This window comes from Rhinolophus ferrumequinum, chromosome 17, assembly GCF_004115265.2.
Source record: "Rhinolophus ferrumequinum isolate MPI-CBG mRhiFer1 chromosome 17, mRhiFer1_v1.p, whole genome shotgun sequence".
Lineage (NCBI taxonomy): Eukaryota > Metazoa > Chordata > Mammalia > Chiroptera > Rhinolophidae > Rhinolophus > Rhinolophus ferrumequinum.
The window spans coordinates 10,055,707-10,069,094 of record NC_046300.1 but is presented as its reverse complement, the minus strand read 5'-3'; the positions used below and the strand labels follow the sequence as shown (position 1 = coordinate 10,069,094).

The 13,388-nt window shown below is 38.9% G+C and overlaps 1 protein-coding gene across 1 annotated transcript in view; it reads left to right on the top strand.

Moving 5' to 3' along the window:
- Positions 1-13,388, top strand: part of KIF15 (kinesin family member 15) — a 51,822-nt gene that overhangs the window by 1,462 nt on the left and 36,972 nt on the right. The window contains exons 2-6 of the mRNA XM_033133280.1: positions 4,555-4,597; positions 5,125-5,308; positions 7,270-7,346; positions 11,234-11,271; positions 13,051-13,148. Of these exons, the coding sequence (XP_032989171.1) occupies positions 4,555-4,597; positions 5,125-5,308; positions 7,270-7,346; positions 11,234-11,271; positions 13,051-13,148 (440 nt within the window). The remainder of the gene's footprint in view (positions 1-4,554; positions 4,598-5,124; positions 5,309-7,269; positions 7,347-11,233; positions 11,272-13,050; positions 13,149-13,388) is intronic.

Sequence of the window (13,388 nt, the reverse complement as noted above, 5' to 3'; positions counted from 1 at the left end):
GCGCACAGGGGAGGAGAGAGCCCGTGCAGTGTTCTCCGCAGCTTTGCCTTTTGTGCCCACGAAGGTTATTTCCTGTGACACCATTGGCACTATAGGTTGCTGATTGAAATCAGAGAAGTGAGAATGTGAAATATAATCCTAATGAAATCGACTGAGTTTAAGATTCCCTTTGTGAATTTAAGCGTATTCGGTCAGATGCTCCCTATGTTTGTCTGGGCTGCAGAGTAAAGCATCTGGTGGTCTTTTTAAAGCAGAAAGACTCTTTAAAAAATGTACTGTTTTGTTGAGGTGTAACTTACAGTAAAGGACACAAACCTGAAGACTGCTACTCACTGAATTTTTATGTATGAATACACTCTTGTAACCACCACCCAGATCAAGAAATAGAATGATTCCCGTACCCCAGAAAGTTCCCTGTGATCTTTCCTCTTTAATAACTGCCCCACCCCGAGCGTTATTCTCATGTCTATCACCATTGATTGGTTTTGCTTATTCTTAAACTTCATGTAAATGGTACAGTATTTATTCTTTTTGTGCTGGCTTCTTTTACTGAACATTATGTCTGTGAGCATTGCTTATTTGTTGTATGCAGCAGCTGTTGATTGTTTTTCATTGCTGTGTAGTGTTCCGTTATGTCAGTACACCGTAATTTGTTTATTCTCCTATTGATGGGCATTTGGGTCTGTTTGCTGTGAACATTCTTCAACATATTTTAAGGCAGACACCTTGAGGACCTCAAAATTGAAAGAGTTTTACAGTGAATGCCTACAAGGGCCCCTCTGTAATGTCAACTTATTATGGCAGCCACATGATACATTTTCCTACTCCCTTTAACCTTTGATGAAGATGCAGCATGATGACTTGGTTAAGAGTATGAGCTCTGGATCCAGAATGCCTGGGTTCAAATCCTAGCATTTCTCACTGACACTTCCTCAGATCTCAGTTAGAAATCATGTCAGATCTGTTTACCTCCATGTAATTTTTCATTTCATTTTATCTCACTATTGGCATGTTAGCTTTTCTCCTTGTTGTTGTTGCTGTACTTCTTCTTGTAAACATTTCATTTTCGAATCATTTTAGATTTACAGAAAAGTTGTACACATGTGCAGATCAGTATTTATCCAGTCACTAGCTCTCTCTGTGAACCTCTCTTCTCTGATTTTTTTTACATTACAAATTCTAGCTGCCTCGGCTTCCATGATTGTGCATTCTGTTGTGTAGTGTCTGAAAACTTGTGATGTATGTTTTGCCCATTTTCATAGTTACTTAACATGGAGAGTAACTCCAGTCCCCATTACTCCATGGTCACCCAGAAGAAATCTGGATCTGTTTTCGGTCATCGTTACATCTAGGCGTTTCAGTCTCCCATTTGAAAGCATGGGCATTTATCAGAGCTCTGAACCCCAGTTTTTGTACCTCTAATCTGCGCATCTGTTAAAAACTCTGCTCAAATTCTCAGCCTCTTAGCTGCAGCTTTCAGAATCTGCAATCTCTTCCTGGGAAAAAGCAGCCTCAAATGCTGTGTTAATGCTTCCAGGCTTTGGGCTTCTGTCCTCTCTGGGGTTTTGGCTACACAATTCCTGACTGCCTACAGGAGATGTTTTCTGTCATTTTTCTGCTTTTCTAGTTGCTTTCTGGAAGGAGGGTTGGTCTGAAACAAACTAGCCTTTTAGTGCTGGACAGTAATAGTAAGAAAAGCTTTACCCGAATAAACTCAATTTTATTCCAAGATTTTTAAAAAAATCTGTATCTGAGGAATTATAAAATGTAGAAAAAAGATTAAATCAAGTCCTGTCAGCATAAAGAAAAGCTATAACTGCAAAAGCTTTGGGACGGGGGGGAGGGGGAGGGTGTTCTGGGGGGGGCGGTTAGCTCAGCTGGTGAGAGTCCGGTGCTCTTACAACAAGGTTGCCGGTTCGATCCCCACATGGGCCAGTGTGAGCTGCGCCTTCCACAACGAGATTGAAACAACTACTTAACTTGGAGGTGATGGAGTTAAAACATACTGGAAAAAATACTTAAAATAAATTTAAAAATTGAAAACAAAAAACACAAGTTTGTATAAAGTGCATCTTTGGCTGTCGTCTTGAGGATTATGGTTCTTGTAGATAGTTGTCTTGGTCTGTTTTGGCTGCTCTAACAATCATAACATAAACTGCGGGGCTGTATCAACAACAGACATTGATTTCTCCACAGTTCTGGAGGCTGGGAAGTCCACACTCATGGCCTTGGCAGCTTTGGTATCTGGGGAGGGCCCGCTTCCTCACAGAGGCTGTCTTTTTGGTATAATAATCTCACATGGCAGAAGGGAAGAGCTAGTATCTCTCTGGGGTCTCTTTTATGGACACTAATCCCAATTATGGGGGTTCTCCCCTCATGACCTCATCACCCGCCAAAGGCCTCACCTTCTAATACCACCACTTTAGGGTTTAGGATTTCAACCTATGAGTTTGGGGGGACACAAACATTCAGACCATAGCAATGGTAAAATGACGACTTATCCATCATTTGCACAGAATTGAGAGGTTGACTGCATTCATTGACTGCTTTTGCGGGGTACACTGTCTTTAAAGACACCTGAAATTAGGTTCCTGGTTTCACCTTCTACCCGGAACACCTCCAACACCTCCAGGTACCTGTCTGACAAAAGCCTTTCTATATTTTGCTGACCTTTTCTGCTGTAGGATATCTGACCGCTGCTCATATCATCTATTCTAGTCTTAGTTTACTTCTTTCTCCAGCTCTTCATAAGGACCAAACTTCAGTTTTCTTAACAGGAAAGCTTTCTTTTTTTATCCTGGCTTGCTCATTTGTTTTCAGTTTTGCTAAAGGTACAGAGAGACCGTTTCTTTGATGCCGACTCTTGGGGGAATCGTGAAGGGCAGGTGGGGATACCGGGCAATCCGTGGCCTGTTTTCTGCTTCAGAGGAGACCTTTGCTTGAGAGTGCAGCTGGAAAAGGGGGTCTCCAGAAACCAGGTTGTTCTGTGGTAAATATTTACTTTGAGCTCCTATGCTATGAGCAGAATAGAAATTAAGCAGTCCCTTTTCCTGATGGCTTTAGTATTCATTCATTCAAAGATCTTTATTGAGAGCTCACTGTGTGTCAGGCATTACTCTAGGTAATGCTTTATGGTCAATTTGGAAGAGAAAGAGAGTAAACAAATTCTATATATATTATGATGACTCTACTAATACGTTTTTTCAAGGAAAATAGGGCCAAGAAAGGGAGCTGGGGGCGGGGACAATAATCTCCTCTCAGAGGCCTCTGCCCTATTTCCTGAGCTTCCTTGGAGCGGTATGCGCATGTGCACATGTGTGTGGCCGCCTACGGTCCTCCTGACTTGCCTCTCCCCGTGGGGAACCACTGCCTCCTCCAGGACGAGGGTGATCGGGGCCCCAGTGTTCTCAGCACACTGTGGCCAAGGAAGAGCCCCCTTCCAGAGTGGAGGCTGGGGGGGGGAGGGAGCCCCCACTTCCCTCAACCCTGCTCACCTGGGACTTAGCCTCAGCGATAGGAAGCTGGCCGGAGGCAGCAGGAGAACCTGATCACCTGCCCCTTCTGGGAAGCCAGTCCTCCAGCTGGGAGCCGAGGGGACAGGGATCCCCGTGTTCTTGGCTGTGCGGTTTGGAGTGGAGCCTCCACCTCACCGAGCTGGGAGGGGGCGGCCATCTGGGTGCAGGAACCACAGACTCTCACCTTTCTTAAGGGATTTTTCAGAGACTGTCTTGATTTTTCTTGATTTGTCATTTGCCTTTAGGGCCGTTTCTAAAGGCTTTCAAATGGTTTTTAATTTTTTTTTTTTTATTTCATCAGCTCCACTGGGCAGTGGGTCAGTGGAGTTCCTCTCACCGGAAGTTAATCTCTGACTTTTTGTTTTAACAATCAGACTACCAGCTGGGTTGAGAATGGATGGGAGTTGGGGGGTGAGGGAGTGAGAGACACAGGGAAACTATTGTAATAAGTAAGGGATGTTGCTGGCTTGCTTCCATGGTGGTCACGGCAGTGGATTTGACAAGAGGTGGTAGGATTCTGAATGTACTTTGAAGGTAGAGCCAAAGATTGGCTAACAGATTCGGTATGAAGTATGAGAAAGAAAGGGGTGAGGGGTGGCTCTCAGGTGTTGGCCTGAGCAATTGGAAAGATGGAGTTGTCATGGATTGAGATGGAGAAGCGTGGTGGGGGTGGGGTGATCAGTAGCCCAGTTTTGGGCACATTATATTGGAGACATTGCCTATTGGACATCTAATTGGAGATGCCAAGTAGGTAATTAGATGTAAGAGTGGGGCTCAGGTTTAAATTTGGGAATCATCAGCATATATATTATGTAGCATTTACAACGACGGGACTGGATGTCATCACCAATGGATTGGGTACGGATAGAACAGAGAGGAAGATGAAGGCCTGGGCCCTGGAACGCCGGCTGTCAAGAGGTCAGGGAGCTGAGGGGACAGAGGCGTGTCAGCCACTGAAGAGCAGGCTGGATGAGGATGGGAATTTTATATCGCACTTAAAAAAAAAACACCTTTAATGACTTGTTATCTTTTTTTCTAGCTGAGTTGCGCAGTGTGACAAATTGTCAATCTAACCAACCAAGGTAAGGAAAAACCTTGTTAATGACAGCAAAAGAATTAGGGATGTAGTTTTGCTAAAATAACCATTTAGCATAGTGAGGAATACTTGACACAAGGGGTATTTGTTTCAGAGTTAAGCTTGATCCTTGGCTACCTGGAAATCTGGAAAAATCACATCTCCTCATCCTCTGCCCTGTCACGTTCCAGGCTAAAAGACGGAGTCAGTAACATAATTCTTCTCTGTTAGGATGACTTATTTTATTATTGTTATTAAGAGGGAAATCAGAGACAAGCAGTGCTCCGAGCTCCTTGAAATCAACACCTTTTGAGTTGATTTCAAGCAAAGGCTTGTAAAGATGACTATCCTGAAGCAAATGAGTAAAGGGTATGGGCCACGCAGGACTCTTTTAAAAGGGATAAATGTAAATAGATAGATTTGGGGCTTTGTTGGGGAAACTCTCAGTATAGCAACTAAGGCAATATGAGACTCGGGTCTGTTTTTAGTTTTCTTTCCTCCAGTAAACTTAGCTGCTCCATTTTTCATCTTTAGTAATGAAGGTGATGCCATCAAAGTGTTTGTGCGAATTCGTCCGCTTACAGAGGGTTCTGGCTCAGCTGACGGAGAGCAAAACTTATGCTTATCTGTGCTCTCCTCCACGACGCTCCGGCTGCACTCCAACCCTGAGCCCAAGATCTTCACGTTTGACCATGTCGCAGACATGGACACCACTCAGGTAATGATCATTCTGGAAACGGAACTTTCCACTTGGAATGTATAAGATTGTTACTTGTGAGGATTTCATTTCGGGTCTGTTTAGTCTGATCTCAGATAAGGAAGCTCAAACATTCCATAAATTTTGAATTTAATTTTATGAAATAATATTTCTTCCTTCATTAAACTTTGTACCAGAATGAGAAGCCTGCTTTAGGCGTACTGTCCCTCTCCATCCAGTGATGGAGGTTAGTGAAGGGGTACTTTTCAGAGCCACTTGGGGTAATAGATAAGTACAGTTGAACTGGCTAGTTTATGGAGAGTGTCTTAGTTCTGGCAGCTATAACAAATATATCATAGACTGGGTGGCTTAAACAAAATCATTGATTTTCAGTTCCTGGAGGTTGGCAAGTCTAAGATAATAAAGGCCAGGAGATCCAGTGTCTGGTGAGGACTCCTTTCCTGGCTTGTAGACACTGTGTCCTCACTGGTGGAGAGAGGGAGGGTTGGGGAGGGAAGGGGAGTGGGACAGTAAGGGAGAGGGAGACCTAAGTACCTCCCAAAGACCTCATATCCAAATCCCATCACGTGGGGCATTAGACTTTCAACATACGAATTTTGGGAGGGACACAAACATTCCATAACAGAGAATGATACATTTAAATTACTGTGCTGTCAATAACTGTTTTTCTAATTAAGGACAATTTAGTTAAGATCTAGGCAGCACTACCAGTAGAACTTTCCGCAGTGATGGAAATTTGGGCTGTCCATTACCGTAGCCTCTGGCCACATGTGGCTATTTAATTAAGATTAAATTAAACTTAAAATTCGGTTTCTCAGATGCACTAGCCACATGTGGCTATTGAGTACTTGAGTATCTAGTGTATCTACACACCTGAGTTTTAGTTCATTGAAATTTAAATAGCCACATGGCTACTAGTATATTGGATATCACAGGTCTTGGTTATTTCCTAACACATATGCATGTCTTTGCTGAGACATTTAGATCTTCAGATATTTTCTCTTTTCATCTAGGGCGTGGCTGGACAATGGAAATATAAAGTGAGCCACATATATAATAAAAAATTTTCTAGTAACATTAAAAAAAATGTAAAAAAGACACAGGTAAAATTAATTTTAATTCTGTATCTTATATAACCCAGCATACCAAAATATCCTTGCAACATGTAATCAACATAAAGCAAGTTATTGATGAGGTATTTTCCTTTTTTTTCCATGCTCAGTCTTCCAAATCTGGTGTGTATTTTAAACTACAACACATCTCAAGTTGGAGTAACCACATTTCAGGTGCTGAATGGCTACATGGGGCTCATGGCTACTGTGTTAGACTATTCCTAGGTCTAGGGAATTCCTGCCTTGTTGATAAGCCTGCATCTACTTACATGTAAAAATGAAAATAAAAATTGGATATTGGTTATTTAGTACATGCTTGTGAGAAAAAAGCACTGAAGAACATATAGGGCTATATATCTTATGCTAATGCAATATAACGTTTGCAAGTAATGTGCTAAACAAAATTCTGTATAATGTGTAGATGTGAGCTTTAAATCTAGAATTGTAGAGGAGATTGACATAGATTATGTTTAAAGTTTTGTCATCTTAGATGTTTTAGCCTTTTTTTTCTTTTTTTTTAGAGGAGCAAAGATTTTTATTTAAGCGAAAGTACAGCTGTCTTATGAGAGGGGGTACCTGAAACTGGGATGCCCACTGGCTAAGGCAAAGGCTCTTATTTTTATCTGTTTTAGCCTTTTTTTAATAGTGGATATAATTTTCATGTTACTGTCCACGTTAAAAAAAAATGTAAGCACACAGTTTTTATTATTTTTTTATTTTTTATTATTTTATTTAGAATATAGTTTTTATTATTTTATTATTATATTTTATTATTTTATTTAGAATGTAATTTAGGAAAAATGTTTCCATTTTTATGAAATGCTAACTATCGGGCGCTTATGTTTGTAGGAGTCTGTGTTCTCAGCCGTGGCCAAAGGCATTGTGGAGTCTTGCATGAGCGGTTACAATGGTACCATCTTCGCATAGTAAGTTGTTGACTGTGTCCTACAGGGGAACAACAATGAGTACTTCTGCATTTCCTGTGGCTGATGTAGCAAAGTACCACAAACTTAGTGGTGAAACAACACAGATTTACTGTCTTACAGTTCTGTAAGTCAGAAGTCTGACACAGTCTCCCTGAGCTAAAATCTAGGTGTTAGCGGGGCTGTGTTCCTTTCTGGAAGCTCTAGGGAGGATTTCGTTTCCTTGCCTTTTCCGGCTGCACATGACAGGCCACCCACATTGCTTGGCTTACAGCCCCCTGTCTCTGTCTTCAAAGCGAATAACGTGCAACTCCGTCTCTTCTTTAGTCACATGGCCCCCTGACTAGAGCTGGGACAGGTTCTCTAATTTTAAGGACTCATGTGATTAGATTGGCCCCCCTGGATAAACAAGGTGGAGGGGATGAAATCCACCTCTTGGAGAGGAGAATATCTCCTTATATATCACATCAGGTTCTCGAATAACATTGTTTTGTTATGATATTGATGAGAGGCCATAGGAATTTCACTTGTGTTTTTATCGATTAGCCTACGGTATAATTGGTTTCATTATCATCTGTAGTCGCAGAATCTATTGACAACATTGAGGGCTTACTGTATTTGGAATCTGTAAGGAAGATTTGTCTCTTCTCCATTTATTTATATATATATGTATGGTATGGACTCGTGTATGTTTATACCTTGGATTATAATCCAATGCCGCATTACATTTATCTTGTTGCTCATATTGTTCTCGCTTGGCCATTGGGGTCTGTTTGAGGTTGGTTTCTGTGTTCTGTTGAATGTCACATCTTTTGTTTTTTTGAGCACGTCCATTATGATGTTACAAGATGTTCCTAGGCCCAAAATAAGCCATTTTGCCAAAGAGCCCTGGTTCCTTTTATTGGAGAATGGTATTTAGGATCCAAGATCTGGTCACTAGGTGTATTTGTTGCTACTGGAGTATCATTGCATCTAGGCTGTCTCAGACAGAGCTAGGTAATATATGTATATACACTAAGTCATGTATACATAAAGGCGTATCTATCATTGTTCCTGTATCTATCCATTTATGTGTGTGTATATGTATATAAATATATATATATATATTTATATATTTATATATATGAAGCTAAACAAGAGTTCATCGTGATGTCTCTGAGTAATCCAAGGCTTTAGAATTCATATAGGTTGTTCATTCTAGAAACAGTGAATCTATAGGGTTCATTCTAGCCTTTTTTTTGTCTATCTATAACTTCCCTTGCAGAGAAACCTGGCTCCCACCTCTGTCATCCATTTATTTTATTTGTTCAACCCCAGTACACCTGTAAAGCAGTTTCAGAATGGTTAGCCTATGTTCCTATGAGAAACAAATTTACCAAGTATGGTGTTTATGTACAGATCCTTTTATTTTTTTTAAGCCTTACAATTTCTAGTCAAAACCTCATTTTCTAAAGTTACTTAGGTCGGCTCCTTTCTTACCCATCCCCTTCAGTGCATTTATGCCAGGCACTTGTAATACAGCTAGAAGCATTCCATCCTTGGGTCTCTGACGCCCTGGCTGATGTGTTTTGCTTGTTTATTGAGTTTGCCCTCTTTGAAGTTCACCCTTTGTAATGCACAGTTGTGTAGTGTTTTGACAAATGCACAGAGCGATGTATTTACGACCCCAGGACTGAGGAGAATAGTTCCCACTGTTTGTCCTTTTTGTAGTCAGACACTTCCCCTTCCTCCAACCCTGACATCCAGGGTATACTGATCTATTTTTCCATTCCTGTAGTTTTGCCTTCCAGAGCGTCATATGAATGGAATCATACAATATGTAGCCTTTTGGATTTGGCTTTTTTCTCTTAACACGATGCATTTAGGATTCATGTATGTTGTTGCATGCATCAATGGCATGTTTTCTTTTGTTTTTTCTGAATAGTATTTCATTGTATGGATGTACCACAGTTTGTTTATTTCTCTGCTACAGAATATCTTGGTTGCTTTCAGTTTTTAATGATTATAAATAAAGTTGCTACAAACATTTGAATATTGGTTTTTGTGTGAACATAAGTTTTCACATCACTTGAGTAACTATACCTCGTTGCTGGGTCGTATGGTAAGTCTGTGTTTGCCTTTATCAGAGACGGCCAAACTGTCTTCCAAATATATATTTAAAGTGAGTAATGATCCTGAATTTCTAAATGTTGACAGCCTTAAAATATTGCTAGAGATTTAATGTTGGAATGTAAGTTGGAGGTCCAGAAAGCAATGAGATGTTGGCGGTTATACAAGGTGAATTTTAGTATCATTTCAGATTTATTTCATAAATAGGAATATAATTTATAGTGTATATTTTTCCTTTTCTCCCAGCAATAGACTTTTTATGAGCATTAAAATTTCTTTAAAATTTATTTTAATTATAGCTGACATACAATATTATATTAGTTTCAGGTGTACAACATAGTGATTCAACATTTATATATCTTATGAAGTGATCACAATAAGTCTAATAACTGTTTGTCACCGTATAGTTATTACAATGTTATTTACTGTATTCCCTATGCTGTACATTACATCCCTGTGACTTACTTTATAACTGGAAGTTTATATTTCTTAATTGCCTTCTCCTTTTCCTCCCATTGCTAGCAGTGAACTTTTAAATTTTATTTATAACTAGAGGTTTTTAATAGGATGTATAATGAATTATGCAGTTTATTTTGAGCAGCTGATTTTGTGTGTGTGTGTACATGTGTGCCCTTGGTTCATTCATAGTCAGCTCAAAACACAAAATTAAAAAAAAATGCTTTAAGAAGTTTAAATATTGTACATATGTCTATCCTTCAAAATGTGCCTTTGACTTTTAAGATTATTTTTCATTTGTGTTCAGAACAAAATATTCTCTTGAGCGGTGAGGCAGGTAACTGTTTTCTCATGTCTTCTCAAGAGAAAAATGATTTTTGTTTTCACGGAATATTTTGAGTGGTAAAGTTCAAAAATGAATTTGAAATAAGAGCCCCCATTGTCAGAGATTATATATCTTCAGAACTGTTTTCTTTCAAGACCTTGGAGGCACACTAATTGTCATGGTTAATTTGTGGCATTCATTAATAACTTAATGAAAATTGCTTGTGGTAGTGGAGGGTAGAAATGCGAAACGCTTGGAGAGACATGAGTGTTTGATTTATTGGTTGGGTTAGCAAACTTTCTGGTTTATCTAAGGCAGTCCCAAATCTAGAGTAATTACCAATAGTGTCCCCTTTACTCTCAAGTATGGGACTCAATAATATCCAGCCCTCATTCTGAGTTACTAACGTTTTTTTGTTTTTAGTTTTTTGTTAACTCCTGTTTCGCAGGATGACTGAGAAGATATGACACTAACCACAAAAATCAAGCTCACAGCATGAGGATTTTTAAAAATTGCTTTATTTTTAAATGAAGATATTTTGGTATCTTTTAAAGGCAGAATTTAGGAAAGAAATTGCTGCATTATTTAGATTAGCAAAAATTAGAAACAAAAGTCCAGTTCTGGTTAAATGAATTATGATATATTGAACAGCTGAAAAAACAATGAAGTAGATCTCTACTGACCTGGGAAAATAGCTGGAGTAAAACGTAGGGAAGAAAGAGGTTGCAGAGCAGCATTAAGAGCATCATCCCATGTAGTAAATAAAAATTTATTGAAAACTCTGGCGGCTGTGTTGGTACAATCAATAACACATGGTTAGCTCTTAGTGGTAGACCAGGAGAGAACGACAATGGATCATTTGCTTTTTACCTAATATAATTCAAAAGAAAGAAAATAAGCTCTTTGTGGGGAAATTTATATACTAGTAGACCATATTAAAGTAGAAGGGGAAGAGGTCTTCTAAATTTCATGTGTAAATATATAAAACTTTTTTTTACAGTGGACAGACTGGCTCAGGGAAAACATTTACTATGATGGGTAAGTAAATTAAAGGTTAATACTTGCTGGCCTAATCTACTTTCTATGATGAGATCACGTAGTACATTTTTGGGGAAGGCATAATTTCTGTACATATATGATGTGGACCTCATAAAATTAGGGATGTTTCCCAGGCTTCTGTCAGGCTGCAAATTCTATGATCGCAAAATCCGTGTTTGCAGCTATGTTCCCAGCTCAACGCTTAGCACAAAATAGGTTCTCAATAAGCAGTCTTTGAAGTGGTTTAATAGGTTTTTATGTATTTATATACTTTGTAACCACTACCCAGATCCAGATTCCTAGTCAGTAACTACCCCACTCCAGTCCCCTGAAATAAGTATTACTCTGACTTCTATCATTAGTCTTGCTTGTTTTTGAACTTTTACAAATGAAATTTTACTGTGTGTACTCTTTTAGGTTTGGCTTCTTTCTCTCAGCATTAAGTTCCTAAGATTCCCTCATGTTGTTGCTTGTAGGAGTGATTTATTTTCCTTGCTGTGTAATGTGTTATTGTATGACTACCGTAATTGTCCATTCTACGGTTGATCGACGTTTGCATTATTTCCAGTTTGGACCATGTGAATAATGCTGCTGTGAACATTTTTTCTTGTATGTGTCTTAAAGTCTTTTCTGTTGCATATGTGTCTAGGAGTGGAGTTGCTGCATCATAGTATATTCAGCTTTAGTAAATGAATACTGCCGGTTTGCACAGTGACGGGTGGAAGTGTCAGTGGCCCCACGTCCTGGTCCACACTGGATGTTGTCAGCTTTTAAGGTTTTAGCCATTCTGGGGTGTGTGTAGTATTATCTTATTGTGTGTTTATTTGCACTTCCTTGATGTCTGTTGACAGCCGAGCACTTTTCAGATGCTTACTGGACGTTTGAATAGCCTCTTGGCAAAATGCCCATTCAAGCTTTTTTCCCATTTAAGAAATTAGCTTGTCTTTTTCTTACTCATTTGTGGGAATTATTCCCTCTCACTCCCATACACTAGCCTTTTGTTAGTTCCTTTGATCTCTAAGGCATATTCAACCAATATTTATAGCAACTTCTAGGTCTTTTCTAGCTATATTTTTTCTTATATACTCATATATATGTATATAATTAGTATTCCGTAAAATCCTGCTATTTACTTATCCAATCATATCTCCCCTTTCCCTAATGTTTACAAAATAGAGATAGTATAACTGTATTTTTCTGTCTCCATAGAAATCTTTTGAAAGATTCCTACAGTATGTTCCTTACTGGCTTGGCTTTTACTGCCCAATGTAAAAAATATTAGCAAATGCTAATTTTTAATAATAATCTATAAGGTAGTTATTACCATTATTATCCCCATTTTACAGTTGGGAAATCCAAGAGAATAAGTAATTAGCTTATGGTGACACAACCAGTGGGTACAGGTCAGCCCATGAGATTGAAAATTATATGTAACAAGTAAAGTACGATTGTTTGGTATTTCTGCTAATTTTGGTACTTGGCAGGAGGAAGAATTTCAAGGATGGTACCTAGATGGTTTTTTAAATTTATTAAACAACAACTAGTTTTTAAAGTTGGTTAGTGGCTGTTGTGGGCCTGTCCTTCGATCCTATCGATAGGCAGGGTCTATTGTGCAATCTCTCACAGACCCGAGTTTAACTTGTTTGGGGGCACAGGTAGGAAACTGATTATATACTGTGTCATCTTATTTCTGTGTAAATTGCCTTTCAGTGTTGCCATTTTGAAGGACTCCTGTAATAAGAACAAAAATAATCAGCTATATATTTTATGGTTTTTTAGGACCATCTGAATCTGATAATTTTTCTCATAACCTGAGAGGAGTAATCCCACGAAGTTTTGAATATTTGTTTTCCTTAATTGATCGAGAAAAAGATAAGGTAAAACTTACTGTAAAAATAAAGCAATTCTATGAAATACCTAGTTTTGAGTCGTTAGCTACTAATAATTAACTCATGATCCGTGGAGGGGTTGTACTTTACAATGTGGATAGGCTTAGTGTAGTATAAAAACAAAACAAAACTTGGAATTGTTAAGATAAAGTGAAGGATTCTGAATTTTTTTATTTTCTGAAAGTTTTTAGTTTATAAAACTTGCATCATCCGTGAACCCAGATTGCT